The 25823-nt window shown below is 39.0% G+C and overlaps 1 protein-coding gene across 4 annotated transcripts in view; it reads right to left on the bottom strand.

Moving 5' to 3' along the window:
* Positions 1-25823, bottom strand: part of PAK1 (p21 (RAC1) activated kinase 1) — a 159433-nt gene that overhangs the window by 27724 nt on the left and 105886 nt on the right. For all 4 annotated transcript variants that reach the window (XM_030331034.2, XM_030331032.2, XM_030331033.1 and 1 more), the window contains 6 exons: positions 21540-21640; positions 20693-20840; positions 17158-17195; positions 4620-4736; positions 2805-2979; positions 401-464 (listed from right to left, as the gene is read on the bottom strand). In XM_030331034.2, coding sequence (XP_030186894.1) covers positions 401-464; positions 2805-2979; positions 4620-4736; positions 17158-17195; positions 20693-20840; positions 21540-21640 — 643 coding nt within the window. The remainder of the gene's footprint in view (positions 1-400; positions 465-2804; positions 2980-4619; positions 4737-17157; positions 17196-20692; positions 20841-21539; positions 21641-25823) is intronic.

Genomic DNA, 25823 nt, shown 5'->3' with positions numbered 1-25823 from the left:
CTAGAAAAGCAGGTCCCATTACACTAGCAGAAGGGTCTGTAGTTCAGAGTCTTCCATTTCACATTAGTGCTGGTAGGTCTCAGCGCCAGGTCAACAGGGTTAATCTGAAAAAGCAGAGCTGTAATTTGGGAAGCAGGTTTTGTGCTAAGAAAATAAATGGCTTTTGCACTCTCACTGAAGGGTTATTTTTAGCAACATGGTCAGCTAAATGGCACATCTCTCATACTAAGCATAATTCTGCCAAACCTGAAGTCAGCCTAACATAACACTTCCAGATGGGTGAGGGATGAGGTAGAGAAAGAACAAGGTTTATGAGAGGCAAAACAAAAGCAAAATCATATATACCAGCATACACAATTTTTAAGTCATTTCTCTAGGGAAAGAAAATGCCCCTACTAACCCTTGTCCAATCTTCTCAAACCGTGTATATTTCTTCTTAGGATCGCCCACACTCACTATGCTCCCTTTGAAAGAAACAGAGACCATGAATCATTTTTTCCCAGATCAAGATACAAAGCAGGGCCCATGTTCCCCCAAACCCTGGAGCTGGCAAGGATTAAAAAACTATCTCCAACACCCAAAACCATACTCAGTACATCCTCAGCTCTTGCCCGTAAGTTCCAACCAAAAATTTCATCTCCTTATGGCTTTTATTCATCGTATTCTATTCCATTTTCTAAACTCCTAAAGGCCACCATTCATTTTTAAATTCATTCATTCAATAAACATTTACCCATTTAATATGCTCACTTACTATGTACCAAGCCCTATGTTGAATACTAGGAATAAAGGGATAGATGAGACATAGTTAAAACAGTCCCTGCTCTCAAGAAGTTCAGTCTCATGGAAGAAATAGAAAAGTAAGCATAAAGTTCCATGAAAATCCAATTGTTGTAATACAGAAAGAGGCATAAAATACAGACTGAAAGTCTTCAGAAAGGAAGTGATATCTGATTTTTACAGGGTAAGTAGGAGTTAGCCAGGGAGAGGAAAGTCAAGAAGGGGTGACAGAAGGAAGTATATCAAGTGCAAAGACACAAAGGTATGAGAGAGGTTGGGTTTCACCATCTAGATGGTGAAACCAAGGCCCACAGAAGGGAAGATACTTCTTCCCAAGGTCACACAGCAAATTGGTAGTCAGAACTAAGATTAAGAGTTTGGTTTTTGGTCTCCCAGTCCAGTGTGCTCTCCCCAACACCAATTACTAATATTTGATACTTTTCACATATATTATCTCATTTGATTTACAAATAAGACAGTTATTAACATCCTAGTCTAAAAGATGAGAAAAGGGAAGCCTAGAGAACAATAGGAAATTGCCCAAGACCCCAAGTCAGTGGCAAGGCTGGGGCTTCAACCCAAGTGCCTTTAACTCCCAGGCTAGTCTGCTGTTCCTAATTCTATGTTCTAAGTATTATTGCTTTAAAATAAATCTGGTTCAGAGAAAAACACTACATATAGGAGTAAACAGATGGCTAGATAAGTGGCTTTTCCTACTTCATTTCATAAGGGCTCTGGGCAAGGGCAACTATTAAAAGAGTGACATTTTTTAAAAAGTCAAATAAGAATTATCAGGAAGCAATTGAAAGTGGCTAAGCTAAAGAACCAGAAACCTAGGCTTTAAAAAGCAATGCTAGTTTGCAGATTTGGCCAAATAAGTCACATCAAATCCCCTTTAGAAGTAAATAGGTACAGGGGTGCCAGGGTGGCTCAGTCAGTTAGGTGTTTGATCTCAGCTCAGGTCATGATCTCATGGCTCATGGGTTCAAGCCATACATCAGGCTCTGTGCTGACAGCTCAGAGCCTGGAGCCTGCTTCACATTCTGTGTCTCCCTCTCTCTCTGCCCCTCCCCTGCTCTCACTCTGTCTCTCTCTCTCTCTCAAAACTAAATAAACATTAAAAAATTTTTTTTAGTAAAAAAGAACTAAATAGGTACAAAGAATAAATTGAAGTCCTCATCAAATGATTTTTCCAAGCCCAAACACTAACCTAGTCCTTCCTTCAGGCAGAAATTCTCTTACAGTTTACTGAAACACAGCAACAAGCTATTCTAACACACCCTCATTTCTTGCCACTAAAGAAAGTGAAATAGAAGTTACCACCTGAGACCAAGAGGCAGCATGCTTTCATTACAGAAGCACAAGGGTTCTAACCTCAGCCCTGTTACTTTCTGGCTCTGTGAACTTTGGGCAGGGTATTTAGCATAACCAGAGCCTCAAATACCTTAACTGCAAAAAATGAAGATTATAATGTCTATCTTCATAAGGAATAAATTAACAACAACAAAAAAAATCAAGGAAATACCTTGCTTGTCATTTGGTACATAGCACAGGCTCACAAAATGTTAGTTTCCCTTCACTCTTTTCCTACAACCAAGATGGCAGATCCGTCTTCTCCTTGGTCAATGGCAAGCATCAATAATCACAGGAATCTTTCTGACCAGGTATGAATAAGGCCTCAGTCTTTCTCAACACAACATTCCAGACTATTCACTAGATAAAAGCTATTTTTCATCTCCATAACCCATGCCTAAGGTTGAGAGATACCTAGCCCTTGAAGTGAGCAATCCACACTCTCATCACATTTCCATTCTAACGTGATATCCTATCAGGGCTGCTGAGACAGAGGAGGTGGCTGCAGGGGCAAGGTGAGAAGCAAACCTTACGTGGCTAAGAAATCAAGCATAGCCAGCCAGCCACATAGACCAAGCCTAGGACCAGGATCCTTTTAGCAATGGTTTTCCATCTTTGTGCTCATCCAGTCACATACAAAAGGCAAGTCGAGAAGGCTACAAAGTGCTTACGTAATTTCTCCAAGATCTCCTCATCAGACATTTTAGGCTTCTTCTTCTGCTTCTCAGTATTCCGGGTCAGAGCATCTGGTGGAATGGTATTATTCTCAGTAGGTGAAATGGGAGATGTAGCCACATCCCGAGTTGGAGTAACAGGAAGCGGTTCAATCACAGACCGTGTGTATACCTGCATTGTTGGTGCAAGAATTTGGCAAGGCCAGTCTTTGTTAGCACAGGTGATGCTCAGGAGCCTCTTACACATGTGTGTTAGAACATCCACAGAAGAATAAATCCCAATAAACTCATCCCTTCTCCTAGGTCAAAATCTATGCTCCTCTTCTTCTGTGCCCCAGGCCCATCCTCTGTGGGTGGAATGGTCTTCCTTGTTCTCACATACACAACATAAATTAGGAATTAACAGTGTCCTTTTAGAAAGGAATACTATGAATTGGGGTGCCTGGGTGGCTCAGTTGGTTAAGCAACCAGCTTCAGCTCGGGTCATGATATCACAGTTCATGAGTCGAGCCCCACATCAGGCTCTGTGCTGATAGCTCGGAGCCTGAAGCCTGCTTCAGAAGATTCTGTGTCTCCCTCTTTCTCTGCCCCTCCCCCGCTTACACTGTCTGTCTCTTTCTCTCTCATAAAATGAATATTTAAAAAAATTTAAAAAAAAAGAAGGGAATGCTATGAAGATCAAATTTACCAATTCATTTGTTCATTAGATGTTTACTTCCTTTCTGTTATCTGCCAAGAACTATGTTAAGCACTATTCATACATATATATTTCCTCTGTTTTTGAGAAGTTCTTGGTTTAGTGGGAAAATTTTTTTTTAAATAAACATGCTTGCAAACTGAAAAAAGGCCGTATCAAGGTGAGCTATCTTAACAACTCTCCAATTGTGAAGCTCATTGTGACCTACAGAAAGGGTGATTCCACAGATTCTGTTTAAAAGTTCTCATCCTAAAAGTTCATCTAAACCCCTTAAATTTCCGTCACAGCATCTCCTATAGTCAGTCAATCAACTTATGGTTGAACAGCTCCCTGAATCCTCTACTCAAAAGGCAGCCTTTTTTTTTTTTTTTGTATTAGCACAGAGTGTAAGCCCTAGATCATTCTTTCATTGTAAAGCTCTTGTCATATTAAAATTCCAAACAAAGAATCATCTAATAGAGTATCATCTGATGATAGGTTAGTGTGCACTGATGCTAAATCAAGTAAAAGGCATGGGGACCAGATTGTGCAAAGTGAGGGCAGAGGGACTGTGGCTATTTTGAAATGCAAGAACCTCAAAGGAAGTTAAATAAAAATCACTGCCAATATCCAGCATCAAAATGCGCTCCTGATGTCCAGCATATTAATAGCACTAACATATTTATAAATTCCTTTGGGCCTTTCAGTATCATCAATGATGTTCTAAGAGGTAGAATGCTACACATTTAACAGAGAAGAAAAGATCTGCAGCAGGCTGCTTTGTTGCTTCCCAGGAGACTAGAATAATTTATGTAAGTCCTCCACTAAGTAACATTAATTCTATACATCTTCCTGTCTGTGAGGAACAGGCTAAGCAAACTAGAGTTAGGTTGGTATAAACACCGATTATCTAGGATACTTCAGGACTACCTGCAAACCAGTGATAAATAAAGACACTATCTCATATCTTTAATCATACAGAAAGTACTTTTCAGTCAAGGTGGTTCTGTGATTTCACCAGCTGCAAAAATCCAAGGACCCTTACCACAGCATTAAACCTCTAGGCCTCTAGGCCTTATAACTCCCCCTGTAAGCTCTGTCAAATCCCAAAGCTGTCCACATCTCCAAAGACTCACAGATTTTGTGTGCTCTGGGCGTGGAGCAATCACTGGAGGAGGGGTAGCATCATCATCATCATCTTCATCTTCTGAAACTGGTGGCACTGCAGGAGTCTCAGACACCGTCTTCACATTCTATACAGCAGAGAAAAGCCGGTTTCATCAGGTCCAGCTGACACGAGACTTAAGCTACCAGAATTGCCAAACCCCAGGAGTAATCTCATTCAGACACCCCTTCTCACACCCGAATCAGACTCCAAACTCTCCACCTTTGTGTAGCCAGTCCCAGGAACTCAGTCAGCTTCTCCCTTTTCTTTTAGCTACTACTATCCACTAGTCCCTTGGGGGTTTCCTTCTCCCACCCAAAGCCTACTTGTGGGTTAGGAAGCCAGCTTACAGATTCTCTACTTGCCTTGCCTAGTCCAAACTCTGAACACAAGCTCATAGTTCCTTCCCTTATTCTATGAATTTGACTCTCTTCACTGAACAGGTAGCAAAGTACAAAATGTGGGAAAGGTATCAAAAGTTTGAAATTTCACAAAGTTTATCATTATAATTCCTTACTCCTTTCTGTATCTGATATGGGGGACAGAGAGAGGGTGAACTCCCCTCCTGCCTGCCATTTGGGGCTTCTGGAGAGAGGAAAGTCAGGAGTCAGAATGACAGGAGCTAAGTGAAGGAACTTACCTAGTGGAATACTAGGCAAGAACTACCGTGTGGGAGACTGATCTTTACCACATTTGACATACTAAGGGAGGAAAACTCGCAATCTCATAGATTTGAACAGGACTGCTGGTGCAGGGCATAACTTTTAATTAAAAATTGGCAGTCCTGGGTATATGTAAGCAACTAGCTTTGATGCCAACAGGTGATGAATTGATCCTCTTGGTCTCAAGATTCATCATTTGAAGCACGTGGAGGAAGAGGAGGGGTATAATTGGAGGGGTAACCTTAAATTACTTCCCGTTCTGAAATCCAACAGAGGTCTTTCCCTGTCAAATCACGTATTTTGATATCTTTCTGCTCTCTACTATTTCTTTTCTCTCCACTATTCCACTCGACAAAAATTTAACTAGAAACCCAAAATGGGAACAAAGTTACTCAGCAATCTCTTCATCATGACGTGACCCTGGGGCTCCCGATATATACTGTAAACACAATTTAACATGTTTATTTGCTTCCTTTAACTCTGTAGAAAAGGGCATTTCATCATCTTTCTTAGCAACACATTCTGTTTTCCACAGGTAATGGCTTTGGGTGGTAATATTAACAACCACCAGTATCAGGGCACCTGGGTGGCTCAGTCAGCTGGCTCTTGATCTCGTCTCAGGTCATAGTCTCACAATTTTGTGAGTTTGAGCCCCACGTCAGATTCTGCACTGACAATGCAGGAGCCTACTTGGGATTCTCCCTCTCTCCCTTTCTTTGCCCCTCCCCTGCTGGTGGTTGAACCCAATAGTGTGCTCTCTCTCTCTCAAAATAAATAAACATAAAAGAAAAAACTACCACTATCAAGAGATATAGGTTTTTAACCCAAATTTTTACTTTTTATCCCTGTGTCCTTAGGCAGAGCTGCCCACCCTGAGCCACAAGTTTCTTGTCTATAAAATGGGGATAATGATAGCAGCTCTCTGCCTGAGGACCAAAGGAGGATGAAATGAAGTGATGTGGGCATAAAAACACTTTGTAAATAAATGCTAAGGAGCTAGAAGGATGTGAGGAATCAACTAAATTGTTATTATGTCTAATAACCACAAACCTCTATTTTAACAAAAGCAGTGACTTCAACTCATGTATTCATTCACTGTGTACCTGGCTCTATTTTAGGCTCTGAGGCTATATTAAAGAACAAAACAAATATAGACCCTGGTCCTATGCTTGCATTTTAGAAGAGAATACAGTCAAAATTAATTACCAAAGCGCCAGGTAGTAATAAGGTACATGTACGAGAGCAGTAATTGGTTAGGAATGGGGAATGTTAATTTAGATAGAGTAGTCATGGAAAGGGCTCTCTAATGAGAAGTTATATAAGCAGAGGCCTGAATGAACTGAGACAGCAAGCCATGGGACTCTTTGGGAAAAGAATATTCACGGCAGGTAGAAGGAGTACAAAGATCCTGAGATGGAAACATACTTGGTGTGTTCCAATACTTCTAGGAGGTCTACATATATTGCTGAGAAATGCTTATGACATAAAACCTGCTGAACTTTGGGTAAAAGCAGTAGGAACCTCCGATGCTCTGGCCCAGGGCTGCTTCCATCCATCCCGCCTGCCCCAGCCCCATCAGAGTGGGGGCTCTTCCAGGGCAAGGCAGGTTATAACTGCATCATCTAAGAGGGCTCACCTTCATTTGGAGCAGTGGACAATGCCCAGGCCCCGTGGTGCCGTCAGCGGAGGTAACCTCCCAGAGCTGGTAGCAAAAGAGGCCATAACTCAGATCTACTAGCCTGAGACTGCAGTCCTGGATAGGCAAACAAATTCTGGCTGGCACTGCTCACAGTCACAGCAGTCATGAGAGAGGCCCCACACCAGTCTCACATGCCTAGCTGTGTGCATATACATAAAAGAATCAAAACAGCCAAGCAGAAAGCAAAAGCTGTAACAGACCTCAAGGAGATGTCAATAATTAACAGAACTAGGATAAAAATTAGCAAGGACATAGAAAATTTGAACAATACCACCAATCAATTCAACCTAACTGACAGATATAGGACATTCTACCCAAGATCTGCAGAATACACATTCTTTTTAACCACATATAGATCATTCTTCAGAATAAACCATATGCTAGGCCACAAGACACATCATAATGAATTTTAAAGGATTAAAAACACATAAAACGTATTATTTGACACCTTGGAATTAAATTAGGAATCAACAACAGGAAAGACATTTCTCCAAAGAGATAACCAAATGGCAAAAAAAAATACATGAAAAGATGCTCAACATCACTACCCATTGAGAAATGCAAATCAAATGAACAATGAGATACCATTCCACACCCACTAAAATGGCTATAATCAAAAGATAGAGAATAACAAATGTGAAGGAAGATATAGAGGAATTTGAACCCTCATAATTGCTGGTAGGAGTATAATATGGAACAGCCACTGTGAAATATAGTCTGGCAGTTCCTTAAAATGTTAAACATAGAGGGCACCTGGATGGCTCAGTCAGTTAAGCGTCCAACCCTTGATTTTGGCTCAGGTCATGATCTCACAGTTCGTGAGTTCGAGCCTCACACTGGGCTCTGCACTAACAGTGCAGGGCCTGCTTGGGCCTTCTCTCCCTCCCTCTCTCTCTCTGCCCCTCCGCTGCACTGTGTGTGTATGTGTCTCTCTCTCAAAATAAATAAACTTAAAAAAAAAAAAAATAAGTAAGGGTGCCTGGCTGGCTCAGTCAGTTAAACATCTGACTCCTGATTTCGGCTTAGTTCACAATCTCATGGCTTGTGAGTTCAAGCCCCACGTTGAGCTCTATACTGACTGTGTGGAGCCTGCTTGGGATACTCTCTCCCTCTCCCTCTACCCCTCCCTCACTCACATGCTCTGTCTCACTCTCTTTATCTCTCTCAAAGTAAATAAATTTTTAAAAATAATAAGTAAAAAAATAAATAAAATGTTAAACACAGAGTTACCATATGACCTAGCAATTCCACTCCTAGGTATATATCCAAGAGAAATGAAAATATACATCCACATACAATTTATACATGAATGAGCATTATTAATAGCCAAAAAGTGGAAACAACCCAAATGCCCATCAACTGGTGAACAGATTAAAAATGTAGTATATCAATACAATGCAATATTATTGAGACCTAAAAAGAAATGAAGTACTGATGCAAGATTCAACAGGGATTAATTTTGCAAACTTTATGCCAAGAATCTAGACACAAGACTATATGCTATGCGCACATTTCAATAAAATGTCTAGAAGGGCAAATTTATACAGACAGAAAGAAGATCAGTGATTTTCCAGGGCTGGGCATGGGAGTTTGAATGAACTGTAAAAGTTAACAAGGGAACTTTTCAAGGTGATGGGAATGTTCTAAAAAGTAGAGTGTGGTGATGGCTACACAAGTATAAACATTAAAAAAAAACCACTGCATTGTACAATTAGGGTGGGTGAATTTCATGGTATATAAACACTGCCTCAATAAAGCTGCTTTTTTAAAAGTAAAAATTTTAAATTATATCTAAAGCCAGTGGATTCTCATTATATATTTTAAATAATCTAGAAATGTAAGGAATTAAAAGTGAACTGTCCTCAGGAATGCCTGGTAAAGATGGCAAGTTGAACGTGGGAATCTACATCTTGAAATCTCACTAGAACTATAATAAAGAAATAGTCTTTTAAAGGCATTAAACCCTGTGCTCGCTTCGGCAGCACATATACTAAAAAAAAGGCATTAAACCCAGAAGAATGAGGAGAGCAAGAGAGAAGGTAAGAGCAGCAAAAAAAAAAAAAAAAAAAAAAAGGGAGGCAATGACTAATGGATGAGCAGTAACTGACTCAAGAAGGCTGAATTCAAAGCTGAAAACCAATCTATTTATCTGTGAAGCAGAATCCTCAAAGGCACAGGAACTGGTAACACTGTATACTTCTGAATTTGAAGATGAAGTAGAGGGGAAGGGGAGAGTACTAAAGGCAGATTCAATGAAAGTTATTTAAGATGTAGTTAGATCCCTAAATCTCTTCACCTACTCTACACCACTATGTGGCTGCCCTTTCCACCCCTAGCAGAAAACTGGAGGTCTAGTCTCTGGAAGGGAAAACAGAGAATTTCTGGATTAGGGATGTCAGGCACAGTCAAATGTTAAGACTATCAAATCAAAAACAGGGTAATTAAGAGAATATACTGAATGCTGAGACCCCTACCCCGCTTCCCTTTCTAGGCTCCTAGAACACTAGGAGTCTAACTTTTATTCTCAAAGCAGGAGATTAAGAAGATCCTTCTCGGTTTCTTACCAGCCTCAGTTCTAAGATAAAATACAGGAGGTTTCAGCAAATGGTCCAGCTGGATTACTCTATAGCGATACAAACAAAAAAACTAGATAGCAATGACTGCATAACTCTAAAAATTTATTAAAGTACTTAAAATTTTTTAATTTTTAGACAGAGAAGAGTACACATGCAAGTAGAGAAGAAGCAGAGAGAGGGAGAGAGAGAATCCCAAGCAGGTTCCACTCTGTCAGCGCAGAGCTTGACACGGGGCTTGATCTCATGAACCATGAGATCATGACCTGAGCCAAAATCAAGAGTAGGATGCTTAATAAACTGAGCCACCTAGGCGCCCCAAATTACTTTTAAAGGTATACATTTTACAATTATATACTTACAATTCAATGACACAAACAATGAGCTTAAAATTCTATTAAAGTCTTTAGTACCACAATTATAAATATGGGCATATATCCCCAAGGATTACCAAATATCCACAGAGTACTTCTAACTTAAGAGGAAGAAACCAAAATGAATGGGAAAAAAAGGACACTTGGAATAAACAGACTAGACAGGGAGAAAAATATATTAAAAAAAAAAAAAAGCCTAGGGGTGCCTGGGTGACTCAGTTGATTAAGCATCCGACTTCAGCTCTGGTCATGATCTCACAGTTCATGAGTTTGAGCCCTGTGTCAGTCTCTGTGCTGATAGCTCAGAGCTTAGAGCTTGCTTGGGATTCTGTGTCTCCCTCTGTCTCTGTCCCTCCCCCGTTTATGCTCTGTCTCTCTCTCTCTCCCTCTAAAAAATAAATAAACTTAAAAAAAAATTTTTTATTTAAAAAGCCTATCATTCATCTCAGGGATAAGCAAAGATACCGATTCTGGAAACAGAACGGGATACTTTAATTAACAATAAATAAATAAATAAATAAGCTCTTCACAATTAAACATGAAAACAGAAATTAAAAATTCAATAGACAGACTGAAAGATGAAGTTGGGGAAGTCTCCAAAAATAAGAATAAAAAATCAAGGCAAGGGAAATAGAGAAAATATAAGAAAAATGGAGAATCAGTCCAGGAGGTCCAAAATCTAAGTAACAGGAGTTCCAGAAAGAAGAAACAAAGAAAACAGAAGAGATCACCAATGAAATAAGCCAAGCAAATTTCCTAGAACTGAAGGCTTGAATTTCCAAGGTTGAAAGAGTCCACAAAGCCACTTGCAAAATAAATAGATGAATATAGGGATATAAATATGAAATTTGAAAGCAATGGTGATAAAGAAAATGCCACAAACTTTTCAAGTGAAAAAAAAAAAAGGCCAGATACAAAAAAGCAGGAATAAAACAGCTTCAGACTTCAATAGCCAATGCTGAAAGCTAGATGACAAAAGTGCAATGTTTTTCAAATACTGATGGAAAATTATTTCCATTCTAGAACTCTAGACTCAGCCAAAGTATCAATCAAATCTGAGGGTAGAATAGAGATGCTCCATTTTGAGAGTTGGAAGACATTAAATATTTACTTCCCATTTACTTTCTCAAAGCTACTGGAAGATGAGCTCCACCAAACTGCAAAAGTAAACCAAAAATAAGGAAGACACAGCATAAAGAAAATAGCAACACCAACACAGAAATACAAAGGGACTGTCAAGACAATGGTGAAGAGAGATCCCAGAACAACTGTAAATTACAAGAATTTTAGTCCTATTTGACTTTTTAATCTAATACTTGGGTAAAAATTATTTTTAAGTGAATATTCTTAATCACCATCAACTCTGAAGGTAATTACTGCTACTATTCAGTGTTTAGCCTTTCAGAGATTATCTGTGGGTAGTAATTACATCTGTATCTGTGTAGGTCTTTATTTTGACCTCATGCATTCTTGAGTGCTAGTTTGATTAGGCACAGAATTCTTGGGTCTAATAACTTTTCCTCATACCTCTGAAGATACTGCTCCTTGGCCCACTATTGCTAATGAGGAACATTAGGTGTATATTCTCTTTGAAAGATTTGAAGATCTTTCTCTTCATCCTTGGGGTCTCTGCAGTTATCTGACTTGATAACTGGTACACCCTTTCATCTGAAGAGTCATGCTTTTTTTAGCTGAGGGATTTTTCTTCTATTATGCCTTTGGTTATTTTTTCTACTTTAGTGCCCCAATTCTATAATTCTTCTTAAATCTCCTTAAGTAACCCCCTTTTGTCCCTTATTCCCCTATTTTCCCAGTGTCTTTATATTTTGTATCACTAATTCACTTTTATATGTATTGTTTAATCCTCTGGATTTCTTTAATCATAGTCTTAATTTCTAAGAAATCTTTTTCATCCTCTAATCTAATACCACTGTTTTTGTGGATGCAACATCTATAAAATCTCTGTGAATATACCATATATTTTTTTGGAAATTCTTTTAATTATCTATTTCCTCTGGGGCCAGTTTTACTTTCTGTTTCTGATCCTTCCCTTTAATGCTTTGTTTCCCTTAAGTATCTAGAGATCCTGGGCTTTCTATTCACACTTATAAGTGAAAAACTAGATTGAACAGTGTACATGAGTAGCATGAGTTTCCTCTGCAGTTGTGAGTCTGTTTTTCCACTGTCCTCTCCTCTGATTGGAAAGTCTGATACAGTCTCTACATGAGTTATGGCGTCTGTACGTGGTTACTGGCAAGCATCACTTTAGGGTATGTTGGCATGGAAGAGCACATAAGACTGAGATTCCTCTTCTTCCAGTTATGAAAAGTATCTCCATCTTGGGATGGAGGAATTTAATGCATTTGCTTCCACTGCAGAGCTACTTTTCCTTTCCTCCTTCTTCATACTGCTGTAGAGATCTGTAGTTAACTCAGGTTCTGCTCTGCTTCTGTCTTAGGCCCCTATACTACAGCAGGAGTTCTCTTCAAGTAGGTGTTTACTTTCTGGACAAAATTATCTGGCTTAAGCTTAGGATCAAAATTCTGCTACCTTTTGCTCACTGTAAGATGAAGACTGTCCTTTCTGTTTCAAATGCAGAATTTTCATTAATTTTTAATTTACCCTTTAAGATGATCCAGGACTCCTTCCTGCTTCTTATATGTATTCTCTCAACTACTCTTATCTTCCTAGGAGTTTTCTTTTCCACATATTTTAAGCTGTGGTTTTTTTCTGCTGTCATCAATCTGATCTTTGCTTTCTATCTTCCATGACAATGGTTTATTTATGTCCCGTTTTTGTTTTGGAGCACTGTTTTGTATTCATTTTTTAAATATATCTTTTCTGAAATTAAGACATTTGGGGTAAGGGCACCTGAGTGGCTCAGTCAGTTAAGCATCTGACTTTGGCTTAGGTCATAATCTCACAGTCATGGGTTCGAGCCCCATGTCAGGCTCTGTGCTGACAGCTTGGAGCCTGGAGCCTACTTCGGATTCTGTCTCTCTCTCTCTCTCTCTCTCTCTCTCTCTCTCTCTCTCTCTCCCCCTCCTCCACCCACGCTATGTCTCTCTCAAAAATAAACAAACATTAAAAAAATTATTAAAAAAAAAGAAATCTGTGATAGCAAGAGAGATAGATACATGAATTCATTCTAGTACTCTGATCCAATTTCCAGAGGAATCTTTCAAGGATGTTAGTTTAGACTAAAATGCACATCCAGCTGTATCAATCTCCTATATAAAGCTCCAACACACAGTTCAAGGTTTTTGGCTTGACACGATGGATCCTTTACTTGACTTTTGTTCATGCTACCTCAGACAAAAAAGCATTTCCCTTTTTTCTGCCTGGTATCATTCATTACCTGTGTTTACCTGACAAGATATTATAAATCCCTGTTTACATGTTCTGATTCCTCACTAAATTGTGAATTTTTTTTTACTGAGTTGTGAAATTAAGAGCAAAGACCTTACCAGTCCTTGATGCCCCAACACCTAAAGAGCCTATCACATAATAGCTGTTCATTTTATAAATGAGAATTCATGCGCTAACATGCTATAGAATCTGAAAGCCAGACCTCAAACCATTAAGCCACAAGTAACAAAATTTCAGTGCTAGAAGGAACCTTAAAGATTTTTTTTTAATGAATAAATCATTAGGGACCGACAACTCTCTACAAACTTCCCTCCACTACCAGGCAGAATAAATCACTCTATCAAATATGACCCCCCCTCATACATTATTCATACCTCTCTTGCAGCCCTCATCCCTCTAGTCTGCTGTTAATTTTATTCTTCAAGGACTAAGATAGTGCATATTCATTTTTGTATCACCAGCACCTGGGCACAAAGAAGGTGCTAAGTAAATATTTATAGTATGAATGAATAAATGCATGCTCAAGACAATGGGATTTTGTACTGGTTTCTACTACTACTTTATTCAAGGGTTGGGAGAAAGTCACTTAAACTCCAAGTCTCAACTTCTTAACCTGTGTTATGAGAATAACAATCCCATCCAATTATTTCACACATCAAGTGGGATGATATGGGAAACCAATATGGAAAATAATGACATGCTACCACAAAACAAACCATAATCTCCCATGTAAAACTAGTAAAGAAATACAGAATACTGAATCACAGGGAAAAATGTTATGAATTGGGGGGGAAATGTCCTTGATAGACTGAGTAGTTTTAATTTTAGATAGTAAACCAGCACAGGTGTTTACCAAGCAGGTGTTATGCCCTCTGACATATGGCATGAGCCCCAGGGCTCCTGCTCTTCATGTACGAATAACATAGCTATGGCTTTACTGTAGTCTCCTTTATAAGACCTCTCTGACATCATCTTTCTCAGTTCCCTGCCACAGTGAAAAGAATCCTGGACTGGGACTCAGAAGATCCTAGTTCTAATCTGGTTCTGCCACCATCACTAATTATGAGTCTTCAGGAAAGTCTGTTTTTCTACCTGTGAAATGGGGATGGATAATGCTTTCTTCACAAGGTAACTGTGAGGGCTAATCACACTAACCATACATAGTTATTAGGATAGTGCCCGGCACACATTAGCCAGGCCGTGATAGTGACGGCCATCACTCCTATAAAAGCATAACCACATTTGAGCCACAAAGCGCAGCTCATCTTTGTTTAGGCCTCTTCTTCAATAATTTGCTGCTCTGTAATGGGGAGAAACTCCCAAAGATCTTAACATTTACAAATTCTTCCCCCTCCTTTAATTACATCCATCTGACAAAAGAAAGATTATTCCATTGCTTTCAGGGGAAAGCAATGCAGACTGGGAATCAGATACCTACTGTCATTAACCCTTTCTCTATTTCAGTTTTATCATCTATGAAACAATGATATAACCCATCTCATTAAACTCCTGTGAGGATTAAAAGAAGTAGTGACTACAAAAGGACACAGTATGCTACAAAGGCAATGGACATGTGAACATTTTTCTATGATTGATAGGAATGTAAATGACTCAAGTAAATCAATGTCTACTGCTGGAAGCACGGATTAAAGTATTTTAATGGTGACTCAGTATTGTGTGAGAACTTACTGTTCCCCTGCTTAAAATTCTTTAATAGCTTCTCATTACTCTTAAGATAAAGATAAAACTTCTACATGATCTGACCTGCCACCATTCCTCCTCATCACCTACCTCTAGTCCATTCACACTTCACATTCCAATCATAACAAACTACTTGCAGTTCCCAATTAAAGCATACCTTGTGAACCTCCTTGTCTTCGCATGAGGTATTTATTTTCTCTTTGTCTGGAATATCCTCATCTCTACTTAATTCTTGCCCTACATAACAAACTCCTTAAGCTCAGACTCTACAATCAAGAAGTTTTCTCTTAAACATCCAACCTTTCATTCAGTATATGGTTACTTGCCAGATGCCATGGATACGGCAATTAACAAGTCAGACATAACCCTTGGCCCCATGAAGTTTTAGCACACTGTACTGTATGTAACTGTTTGTGCCTTCATAAGCCTGGGACACTCTTAGGAGTTGGGACAATGACTGATTTATTTCCTATATTGTCACTTCTTCACACAGGACCTGGCACAGAGTGGGGATTTTGTAAATATTTAGTAAATCAATATGACAAAACCACCTCTGTATAAGAGAAAACATCAGGTGTAAACAATAGCAGTATACTTATACATATCATAGGCGTACTATTTGTAAGACTCTTTCAAACATCAGCATCTCATTTTATCTGCTCTGAAAAATGGAATTTGTAAGTTGAGAGAGGCAGAGAGACCTTTAAGGTCATCTAGCTTTTTTTTTTTTTTTTTGGTTTTTTTAAATTTTAACTCCAGTATAGTTGACATACAGTATGCAATAGTTTTCAACAATTGTATACCTTATTCAGGGCTCACCATGATAAGTGTACTCTTAGTCCCTATCACTTATTTTACCCACCCACCCCCACCTGCCCTGTGGTAACCATCAATTTGCTCTCTTATAGAGTCCGTTTCTTGGCTTGTCTCTCTCTCTTATTTTTTCTTTGTTCGTTTGTTTTTTAAATTCCACATATGAGTGAAATCATAGAATTTGTCTTTTTCTGACTTATTCCTTCTAGCATAATACTCTAGCTCCACCAATGTTGTTGCAAATGGCAAAACTTCATTCTTTTTTAATGCCTGAATAATATTACACACACACACACACACACACACACACACACAAACACATACATGTATATACACCACATCTTCTTTATCCATTCATCTATCAATGGATGGTTAGGTTGCTTCCATAATTTGGCTATTGTAAACAACGCTGCAATAAACAGCATAATTTGTGTTTTTAAGAGCACCTACGTGGCTCAGTGGGTTGAGCATCTGACTTCAGCTCAGGTCATGATCTCACAGTTCATGGATTTGAGCCCCGCATCGGGCTCTGTGCTGACAGCTCAGAGCCTGGAGCCTGCTTTGGATTCTGTGCCTCCCTCTCTCTCTCTCTCTCTGTCCCTCCCCTGCTCATACACTGTCTCTCTCTCTCTCTCAAAAATTAAAAACATTAAAAACATTAAAAAAATTTTTGAATTTGTCTTTTTATATTCTTTGGGTAAATATCCAGTAGTGGAATTACTGGATTGTAAGGCAGTTCTATTTTTAAATTTTTGAGAATGAGATCATCTAGCTTTATTTTCCAGCCAATTCATCAGTGTAATATCCCTTCAAGTGACAGGCAGTCACTACAATGTCAGAGGACAGAATGAATGACTTTAAATGAACAGAATCTGCTCCCTTCAACAATTAGTCCTAATCCTGGTTTTGTGGACCATACCAACAAAAAAGAGGGAATTCTCTTCTAAATTCAGGTATTTGAAGACACGTCTAGTTAAGGCAAAGTGTATCATTCTCATTTTATTGATGAAAAAACTGAAACTCAGAAAGGCAACTTGGCTCTCCAAGGTTCAAAGCTACAAATGAAAAACTGAGTCTAACCAGTTCTGGTTCCAAGGTTAGGATTTCTGGAACACTAAAAAATTAAATCTGGAAGGGATACTTAACAGTTTATTAAGTCCAGTTCCTTTACTGTATAGGTAAAAACTATGAGGCCTGGTGGGGTGAGGGGCAGTAGCCAAGATGAGTTTTTTCCAGCCCAGGCTCTGCATCTACCACACAGTCTGGATCACTAACCACCAGGTCTGCCCATATCAGAATAAAGAAAATTAAGACTTACCAAAGTGTTAGAAGAATTATAATCTTCAGCTGATTTATCTGCAAAGGGAAAAAGACAAGGGACTCAGTCAGTAAACAACTACAATTAATCCATTCTTGAGGGCTATGGAAGCCTATCCAGTCAAGCACTTGCCAGGCTGAGAGAATAATGGTATTACTAGTACTATGGGCCCAACACCAGGCTAAACCACATTAGATACATTACCTCCTTTAATCCTCACTACAGTTCTGAGTACTATTATTATGTCTACTTTTATAGATTTGGAAACTGAGGTTCAGAGAAGTTAAGTAATTTGCCCAGGGTATACACAGGTTAAACGGGAGTCAAGATTTGAATCCTGGTCTAATTCTAAATACTATGTCAGAACTGTGTCCACATCATCAACTATATCATCATCAGGTCTCAATGGTCAAGGAAATTTCCTGCAATTTAAGAAAATGGAAAAGAATTCATGTCCTGAGCTATCCATGATAAATCATGACCAGTTTGTGGCTTCAACTTTTAGAAAAGATCCTTCTACATGTATGTCTATTCCTTATAGGGAAAAAGTGAGAAAAACTAAAGTTTAAGAAAAGAGAAGCATTAATCATGTCAAGTCTAATTTAAGGCAGGGTCTTATTTCTAAGAACAAATTCAAGTTTCCTCAATGAGGCAATTACCAGAGTTCATTGATTCCAAAGTGTAAATTTTTTACATTAACATCTATGAAATAGAGATGTGTCCTATAATCAAAGGCATTTCATGGTTTAATTGGCAACTTTTTTCTCTTTAGTGGTATATAAAATAATGATGCAGGTTTAGAATTAATGATATCTTAGATTTAATGAAATATGAAACATAGACTCAATGGAGATCTTAGCAAGAAAATAAGTTTAAAAGCCAAATATTATGTTTGGTTTTATTCTTTAATTCCTACAGGCCTTAGAAGAAACTGATTTAGCCAGTTCAACACCAATGGAATTAAGGAGAAATATTCTACCAAACCCAACATATTCCTCACCAAAAACCAAGTCCAGAGAATGTCCAAGATCCCAATTCCATCATATAAGAAAGTGTCAGGTACAGCTTCTTTGGTCCTACGACAAACCATGAACCTATAAGCTATGACAATATATTCTTAAACCCTGAACAGCCAGCTATACCCAGGAGAAATCAATTCAGGATATACTCTAAACATAATTCCATCACATAGCACTTGATTCACCCTGAGTAAATCACTCAGTTTTTCTGAGGCTAATTAATTTCTCTGAGTCTGTGAACTGGGGATAATAGTCCTTGCCATACCAAGCCCCTAAGACCATCATGAGAATCAGTGAGATAATTCATGTGCAAGCATATACAAGTTAAAGTAGCACTCTCAGAATCAATAGTATGAGAAGAAGGGAAACAGGTAAAGGAGAGAGAAGACATTAAACAAAAACTGTGCTAAGGGCACCTGGGTGGCTCAGTTGGTTGAGCGGCCGACTTTGGCTCAGGCCATGATCTCACCATTCGTGAGTTTGAGCCCGGCATAGGGCTCTGTGCTGACAGCTCAGAGCCTGGAGCCTGCTTCAGACTCTGTGTCTCCTGCGCTCTCTGCCCCTCCCCCACTCACGCTCTGTCTCTCAATACTGAATAAAAGTTAAAAAAAAAAAAAAACAACAACTGTGCCAAATATACAATATTGCCTAGAAATGGCCCTGGTCTTCAACTTCTAAAAAACTAAAAATTCTGCACTTGCATGTGCGTGCACACACACACACATTTACATATACACGTGTGTGTAAATTTATATACACGGAAGAAGTATGAACACATATCTAAACATTCTATATATATATACTGTTATTCATATATGCACGCAAAGGTGAACATATACACAATTACCTGAATGTGTGCATCTATATACATATTAATTCATGAATACCTAAGTGGTCTTTAATTCTAAACGTATGCAAACCCACAGAGCTATGCTTCCATATACATATCTGGTACTTGTACACGTCTACACACACGTACACATAAACACAGAGATTCTTCCAAAGACTCTGCTGCTAAGACTTTCAAAGCCAGCTTCTAATCTGAGGTTCATGACAAACACCTTAAAACATAAACTCTAATCTTCTGACTAGAAAACTCTCCCACCCAGCACCCCTCAACCCTAATTCCTCCTTGGAATGACCCAGTCCCTCAATGAGAGAAGTGAGACAGAGCCAACAGAGCCAGACGTGAGGAAGGAAATACTGCTGGGAACACGCATGACCCTCTCCTGGGTACCACTATGGCAGCATGGGCAAAGCTGCAGTTTGTCATCCTCACCATCTGTGCCCTTTGATACAAGCCAGACACTTGCTGGGGAAAGCATCCTTCAAAATCGGCTAGTTCATCCTGGTTCTCACCTTCCCCAACAATACTGCTGTTTGAAAGAGACAGCATGAACACTGGAAAGAGTACCAGACTTGGAGTTAAGAGACCAGTTCTGCCATTAATTTAGCTATATTAGAAAGGTCTTTCTTGGCTTTAGTGTCTGCAAAACAAGGAGGACCTGGAAGTAGTATATACGGATGATACATCTTGCTCTAACATTCTAAGATGCTACTATAAAAGGCAAGTTTCTGGAAATGTAGGCCTTCTAATAACATATCCAGGAAAAGGAAAATGTCCCTGCTATGGGAGGAGGTGCTCCAGATAGAGTTCCTAGAAGCAGATAGTAAACTCCAAAGGTGCTCGTCTAGGAATTAGGAGGTCTGGATTCAAATCCCAATTCTGCCATTAAAAACACTGAAAGACACAGTCTGTTACGGAGAGGTACATCTAAAGAACATATATTATTACTGGCCTATTTTACATCTGAGTGATAAAAATTAATTCCTTGAGGAAGAAATTGGGCTTGCCTACTTAAAAGATACACATGAAATGTGTTATTAAATAACAATGATATTAAAATTAATAATGATAATGATAGCTACATTTCCATGGTGCTGTTTACAACCTATAAATAACTTTCATACCAGTGAGCTCATTTATTCCTCATTACACTCTCTGGAGACAGAAATTATTATTCCCATTTTGAGGCTCAATATATACATATACCATGCTACTTATAAAGAAGGTGCAGTTTCTTTTTTTTTTTTTTTTTTTCCAACGTTTATTTTTTTTTGGGGACAGAGAGAGACAGAGCATGAACGGGGGAGGGGCAGAGAGAGAGGGAGACACAGAATCGGAAACAGGCTCCAGGCTCCGAGCCATCAACCCAGAGCCCGACGCGGGGCTCGAACTCACGGACCGCGAGATCGTGACCTGGCTGAAGTCAGACGCTTAACCGACTGTGCCACCCAGGCGCCCCAAGAAGGTGCAGTTTCAAAATACTCAGGTTTGATGCAAAAACTCATCATTTCGGCTCTCAAATTCCAAAAGTCCATCTTAGTTTAAAGTATTGTCTCCACTCTTTCCAATACTTTCTCTTCTTACCCCATACCAATAGGCATGTGGAGCTTTTCCATCCAGGTGAAAACATTTTTTTTTCCCTAGACTATTCTGGATTCAATCCCCATACCTGTAAAGCTCATGTACTTCTGGCTGTTGGAGGTCTTCTTTGAGTTATAAAATTCCAATACATCCAGAACAGCTTGTGGGTTTTTCTTCTGCTCTGACTTAGTGATATTTGATGTTTGAAGCAAGCGAGCCCACTGCTCTGGCATTCCCTATAAGAGAGACATACAACGTTGTCAGGAAGGCATAGTTAGAGGGGATCCTGAAGGAAAATCAAAGCTAACTCTAATACCTGCTGGCAGTTAAAGACGGGTTTAGTTACTTCTTTCTCTCTATACCCTCAGAGCTCTATATAAGCCTTTTTTATAATACCTATCTCATTGGATTAGTCATTTCTTGAGATGTTTGCCCTTTCACTAGGCTATTCCTCCTTCAGAACAGGAACCATGTATGATTTGTCTTTATATCATCAGTGCCAAGGAGCCACTTAACTAAGGTCTACTTAAGAAATGGTGATTCAAAGCGTTTTCTGATAAAATTTTAGAGATGAGGAAAATGTCCCTCTCATGAATATAAGAACATAGTAATGAGGATCTCAGGCAAAGACAGAGGCATCAGGAATACTAGGGTAAAAAATGAATCTACATAGTCATATGTAAATTCAAATCTAAATGTAGCCTTTAATTCCTTTAAAGGCTAAAAGAAAAAGATGTAGTCATCTTTCTCCCATCAAACGTCTTGCATAAAGTAGATGTTCACAGAGGTCCTGCTGACCTGGCGGAAAAAGCTTCAATAGTTAAGGAATTGTATTGCTAAAGCAAAGTACCTTGTCAGGGGTTGAATTATGTACCCCCATAGTACATAGTCAGAACTCTCAAAGATCAAAGGCCTTTCCGTGACCCAGGACTTACTGTAAACTCCCCTGTGACAGCATCAAAACCAACGTGAATTGTGTGCTCAAAATCTGAAGGAAGAGAAATCTCTGGCCGTTCCTTCTCCTTCTTTTTATTTGCTGCAAGAGAAACAGAGAAAAGGAAATAAAAAACAAGGACATTATTACTTTTTTTTTTTTTTTTTTTTTTGCTTATTTAACTGTTTTTTGAGCTGTAGGCTCCTTTAAAGGCTAAGGACCGTCTACTTCACATATGTATTGACAAGCCAAATGCTACATTTAGATTGGAGTAGGTGCTCAAAACATGATTAAAGACTTATTTTTTTGTTGAACTAAAGTAAGAAAGGGATGGAAAGAATTTTCTTCAAATGTTCTTCAGATCTAATGAGCCATTTGATCTAGGGTGAGTAACTTTCTTTTTCTGAACACTGGTTTTTCCATCTCCAAAGAGAAAGCTAAGGCAGATGGTATCTAAAGATCCTTCCAGCCCTGACATCCTACATTCTATGAGCTTCTATGACCTACATCCCACTGGTTTGGTATTTGATTATGGACTGCTTTAAGGTTCCCTAAATTACAGAATTTTAGGTCTGGGTGGTATTTTAATAATATAAATCGCTAATATTTTATCAGGTGCTTACGAGGCAACAGTTTTAGTTCTTTACATGTATGAATTCACTTTAGCTTCATGGCAACCCTAGAAGTTAGGTACTATCCTTATTTTGCAGATAAAGAAACTGAAGCACAGAGATTAAGTTACTTGCTCAAGATCACATGGTTAGTAGTTGGCAGCATCCAGGCACAAACCCAGGCAGTCTGGCCCAGAGCCTGAGCTCAAAACCACCATGCTGTGCTGCATCCCTAGGCTAGGACCTTAACGGATCATTAAAAGAAAAAGATGTAGTCATCTTTCTCCCATCAAACGTCTTGCATAAAGTAGATGTTCACAGAGGTCCTGCTGACCTGGCGGAAAAAGCTTCAATAGTTAAGGAATTGTGTTGCTAAAGCAAAGTACCCTTGTCAGGGGTTGAATTATGTACCCCCAAATTCATATGTCCCAATTCCAGGTACCTCAGAATGTGACCTTATTTAGAAATAGGGTCATTGCAGATATAATTAGTTTAAGTTACAATAGGTCATACTGGAGTAGGGGGGACCCCTAAGCCAATAAGACTGGTGTCCTTACAAAAATAAGAAATGTGGAGACAGATGCACACAAGGAGAATACCATATGAAGATGAACAGAGAAGTCAGAGTGATGCTGTTTCAAGCCAAGAAACACCAAAGATTGCCAGCAAGCCACCAGAAGCTAAGGGAGAGGCATGAAACAGATTTTTCTTCACAGCCTTCAAAAGGAACCAACCCTGCATACAACTTGATCTCAGAATTCTTGTTTCCAGAACTGAAACAATCCATTTCTGTGGTCTAAGCTGCTTAGTTTGTGGTACTTAGTTACAGAAGCTCTAGTAAATCTAACCCTCTTCCAACTAAAAGGAGTTTCAAGGTCTTGGTATCAGGCTAGACTTCAGCAGCCATCTGCAAATGTAATCACACTGAAACAGGTTTAAACAACTTCCAAGGCTCAGCCAGATAATCTTTCTTCCTAGATGGGAACCTACAGAGCCCAAATTTTAAAGAGCTGTAGAAACCCTCCTTATCCCTTCAACGAAGGCTCCTCCTCCTTCAACGTTCTAAGGAGAAGACATAGGAGAAGGCCATCTGGTCTAAACTTCCAGGGAACTCCGTACATATACCTGGGAGAACTGGGTTCAGAAGCTAACTGCAAAAGCTACTATTAATTGAGCTCTTAACATGTGCCAAGCATGTGCTAAGAATTTTATATGCATCATATGTCACCAAATACTCCATACAACCCTACGAAACAGATATTAACATCTTCATTTTATAGGTAAGGAAACATAAGTACTTATTTTTAATAATTTGCTTTATCATTCCTGAGTTTCAGTGACAAGTCTATCCTAAAAGCATTATAAATTGGCCATGGAGGCTCATAGGCCTGTGAGGCAAGACTAGAATATCCTCTCTTTAAGGCAAGTCAGCAAAGAAAGCCCAGGAACCCTAAGTCTCCAGTCTTCCCCAGTATCAATCTCTCAATGAAATCACCAGAGTTTTCTCCTTGTAGACATTATGTTACATACAGTCACAGTCAAGGCCCAAAGTCCCTGGCTCCATGACAAGACATTTTCCCTCCTAGAAATGCCCAGGATTACACAACAGCAAAGCTAAAACAAACAAACAACAACAAAAAACAAAAACAAAACAAAAACAAAAACAAAAAAACAGAAACAAACAAAAACATTGTAAGCCCAAAATTCACCTCTAAAAAAATTCACTGAGCAGTACTGAAGAACTTGGCTAGGGTCAGACAAAGGCTGAATGCCAGGCTTGTCTGAGCCTATCCTTGGAGATCAGATTAAAAGTATAGGCTGAATTATAGCAATCAAAACAGTATGGTGCTGGCACAAAAACAGACACATAGATCAATGGAACAGAACAGAAAGCCCAGAAATAAACCCATGCTTAAATAGTCAATTAATCTATGACAAAGGAGACAAGAATTTGGATGGGGAAAAGACAGTTTGTTCAATAAATGGTGCTAGGAAAACTGGACAGCTACATATAAAAGAATGAAAGTGGACCACTTTCTAACACCAAACACAAAAATAATTTCAAAATGGATTAGACCTAAATGTAAGAGATGAAACTATAAAAATCCTAGAAGAGAGCACAGGCAATCATTTCTCCAACGTTGACCGTAGCAACATTTTTCTAACACTTCCCCTTGTCTCCAAAGGCAAGGAAAACAAAAGCAAAAATAAACTATTGGGACTATATCAAAATAAAAGCTTTTGTGCAGCAAAGAAAACCATTAACAAAAAAGGCAACCTACTGAATAGGAGAAGGTACTTGCAAATGATATATCCAATAAGGGGTTAATATCCAAAACATGCAAAGAAGTGAGGGGCACCTGGGTGGCCCAGTCAGTTAAGTGCTCAACTCTACATTTCAGCTCAGGTCATGATCTCGTAGATCATGATGAGATAGGGCTCCACGTCAGGGTCTATGCTAACAGTGCATAGTCTGCTTGGGATTCTCTCTCTCTTTCTCTTTCTCTCTCTCCCTCCCTGTGCCCCTCCCCCACTTGCACACAAGCAGGTGCACACATGCACTCTCTCTTAAAATATATAAACTTTAAAAAAAGTACTTATATAACGCCACACACACACACACACACACACACACACACACACACAACCAATCTGATTTAAAAATGGGCAGAGGACACAAATAGTCATTTTTCCAAAGAAGATACAGATGGCCAAGAAACATGAAAAGATGTTCAACATCACTCATCATCAGGGAAATGCAAATCAAAACCACAATGAGATATCATGTGACACCTGACAGAGTGGCTAAAATCAAAAAGACAAGAAATAACAAGTATTGGTGGGGATGTAGAGGAAAAGGAAACCTTGTGCACTGTTGGTGGGAATGTAAATTGGTACAGCAATGTGGAAAACAGTATGGGGTTCCTCAAAAAGTTAAAAATAGAACTACCATATGATCTAGTAATTGAACTACTGGGCATTTACTCAAAGCAAACAGAAACACTAATTTGAATAGATACATGCACCCCTATATGTGCATGTATCTAAGCAACCTAAGTGTCCATTGATAGATAAATGGATAAAGAAGCTGTAGGTGTGTGTGTTTATATACGCACACACACACAGGAATATTATTCAGCTATAAAAAAGGGATGATAGTGCCATTTGCAACAACATGGATGGACCAGAGGATATTATGCTAAGTGAAATAAGTCAGACTGAGAAAGACAAATATCATATGATTTTCACTCATATGTGGAATCTTTAAAAAAAAATGAATCAACAAACAAAAAGCAGAATTAGAGCTATAAATACAGAGAACAAACTGATAGTTGCCAGAGGGGAGGGGGGTCGGGGATGGGCAACATGCATGTAGGGGAGTAGGAGATAAGGCTTCCAGCTATGGAACGAATAAGTCACAGGAATAAAAGGCACTGCATAAGGAATATAATTAATGGTACTATAATAGCACCATATGGTGACAGATGGTACCTACACTTGTGAACATAGCATAATGTGTAAACTTGAATCACTATGTTGTACACCTGAAACTAATGTAATGTGTGTCAACTACACTACAATACAAATAATTTTTTTAAAGTATAGGCTGTAGACGAAAACAGGTGGCCAAATCCACAGTTAAGGCCCAATGCTCAAGAGAGCTGCATGCATGT

The sequence above is a fragment of the Lynx canadensis genome, chromosome D1 (genome assembly GCF_007474595.2).
Source record: "Lynx canadensis isolate LIC74 chromosome D1, mLynCan4.pri.v2, whole genome shotgun sequence".
Taxonomy (NCBI): domain Eukaryota; kingdom Metazoa; phylum Chordata; class Mammalia; order Carnivora; family Felidae; genus Lynx; species Lynx canadensis.
Note: the sequence above shows the minus strand (reverse complement) of the source record. Positions and strands in the feature narration are given on the sequence as shown.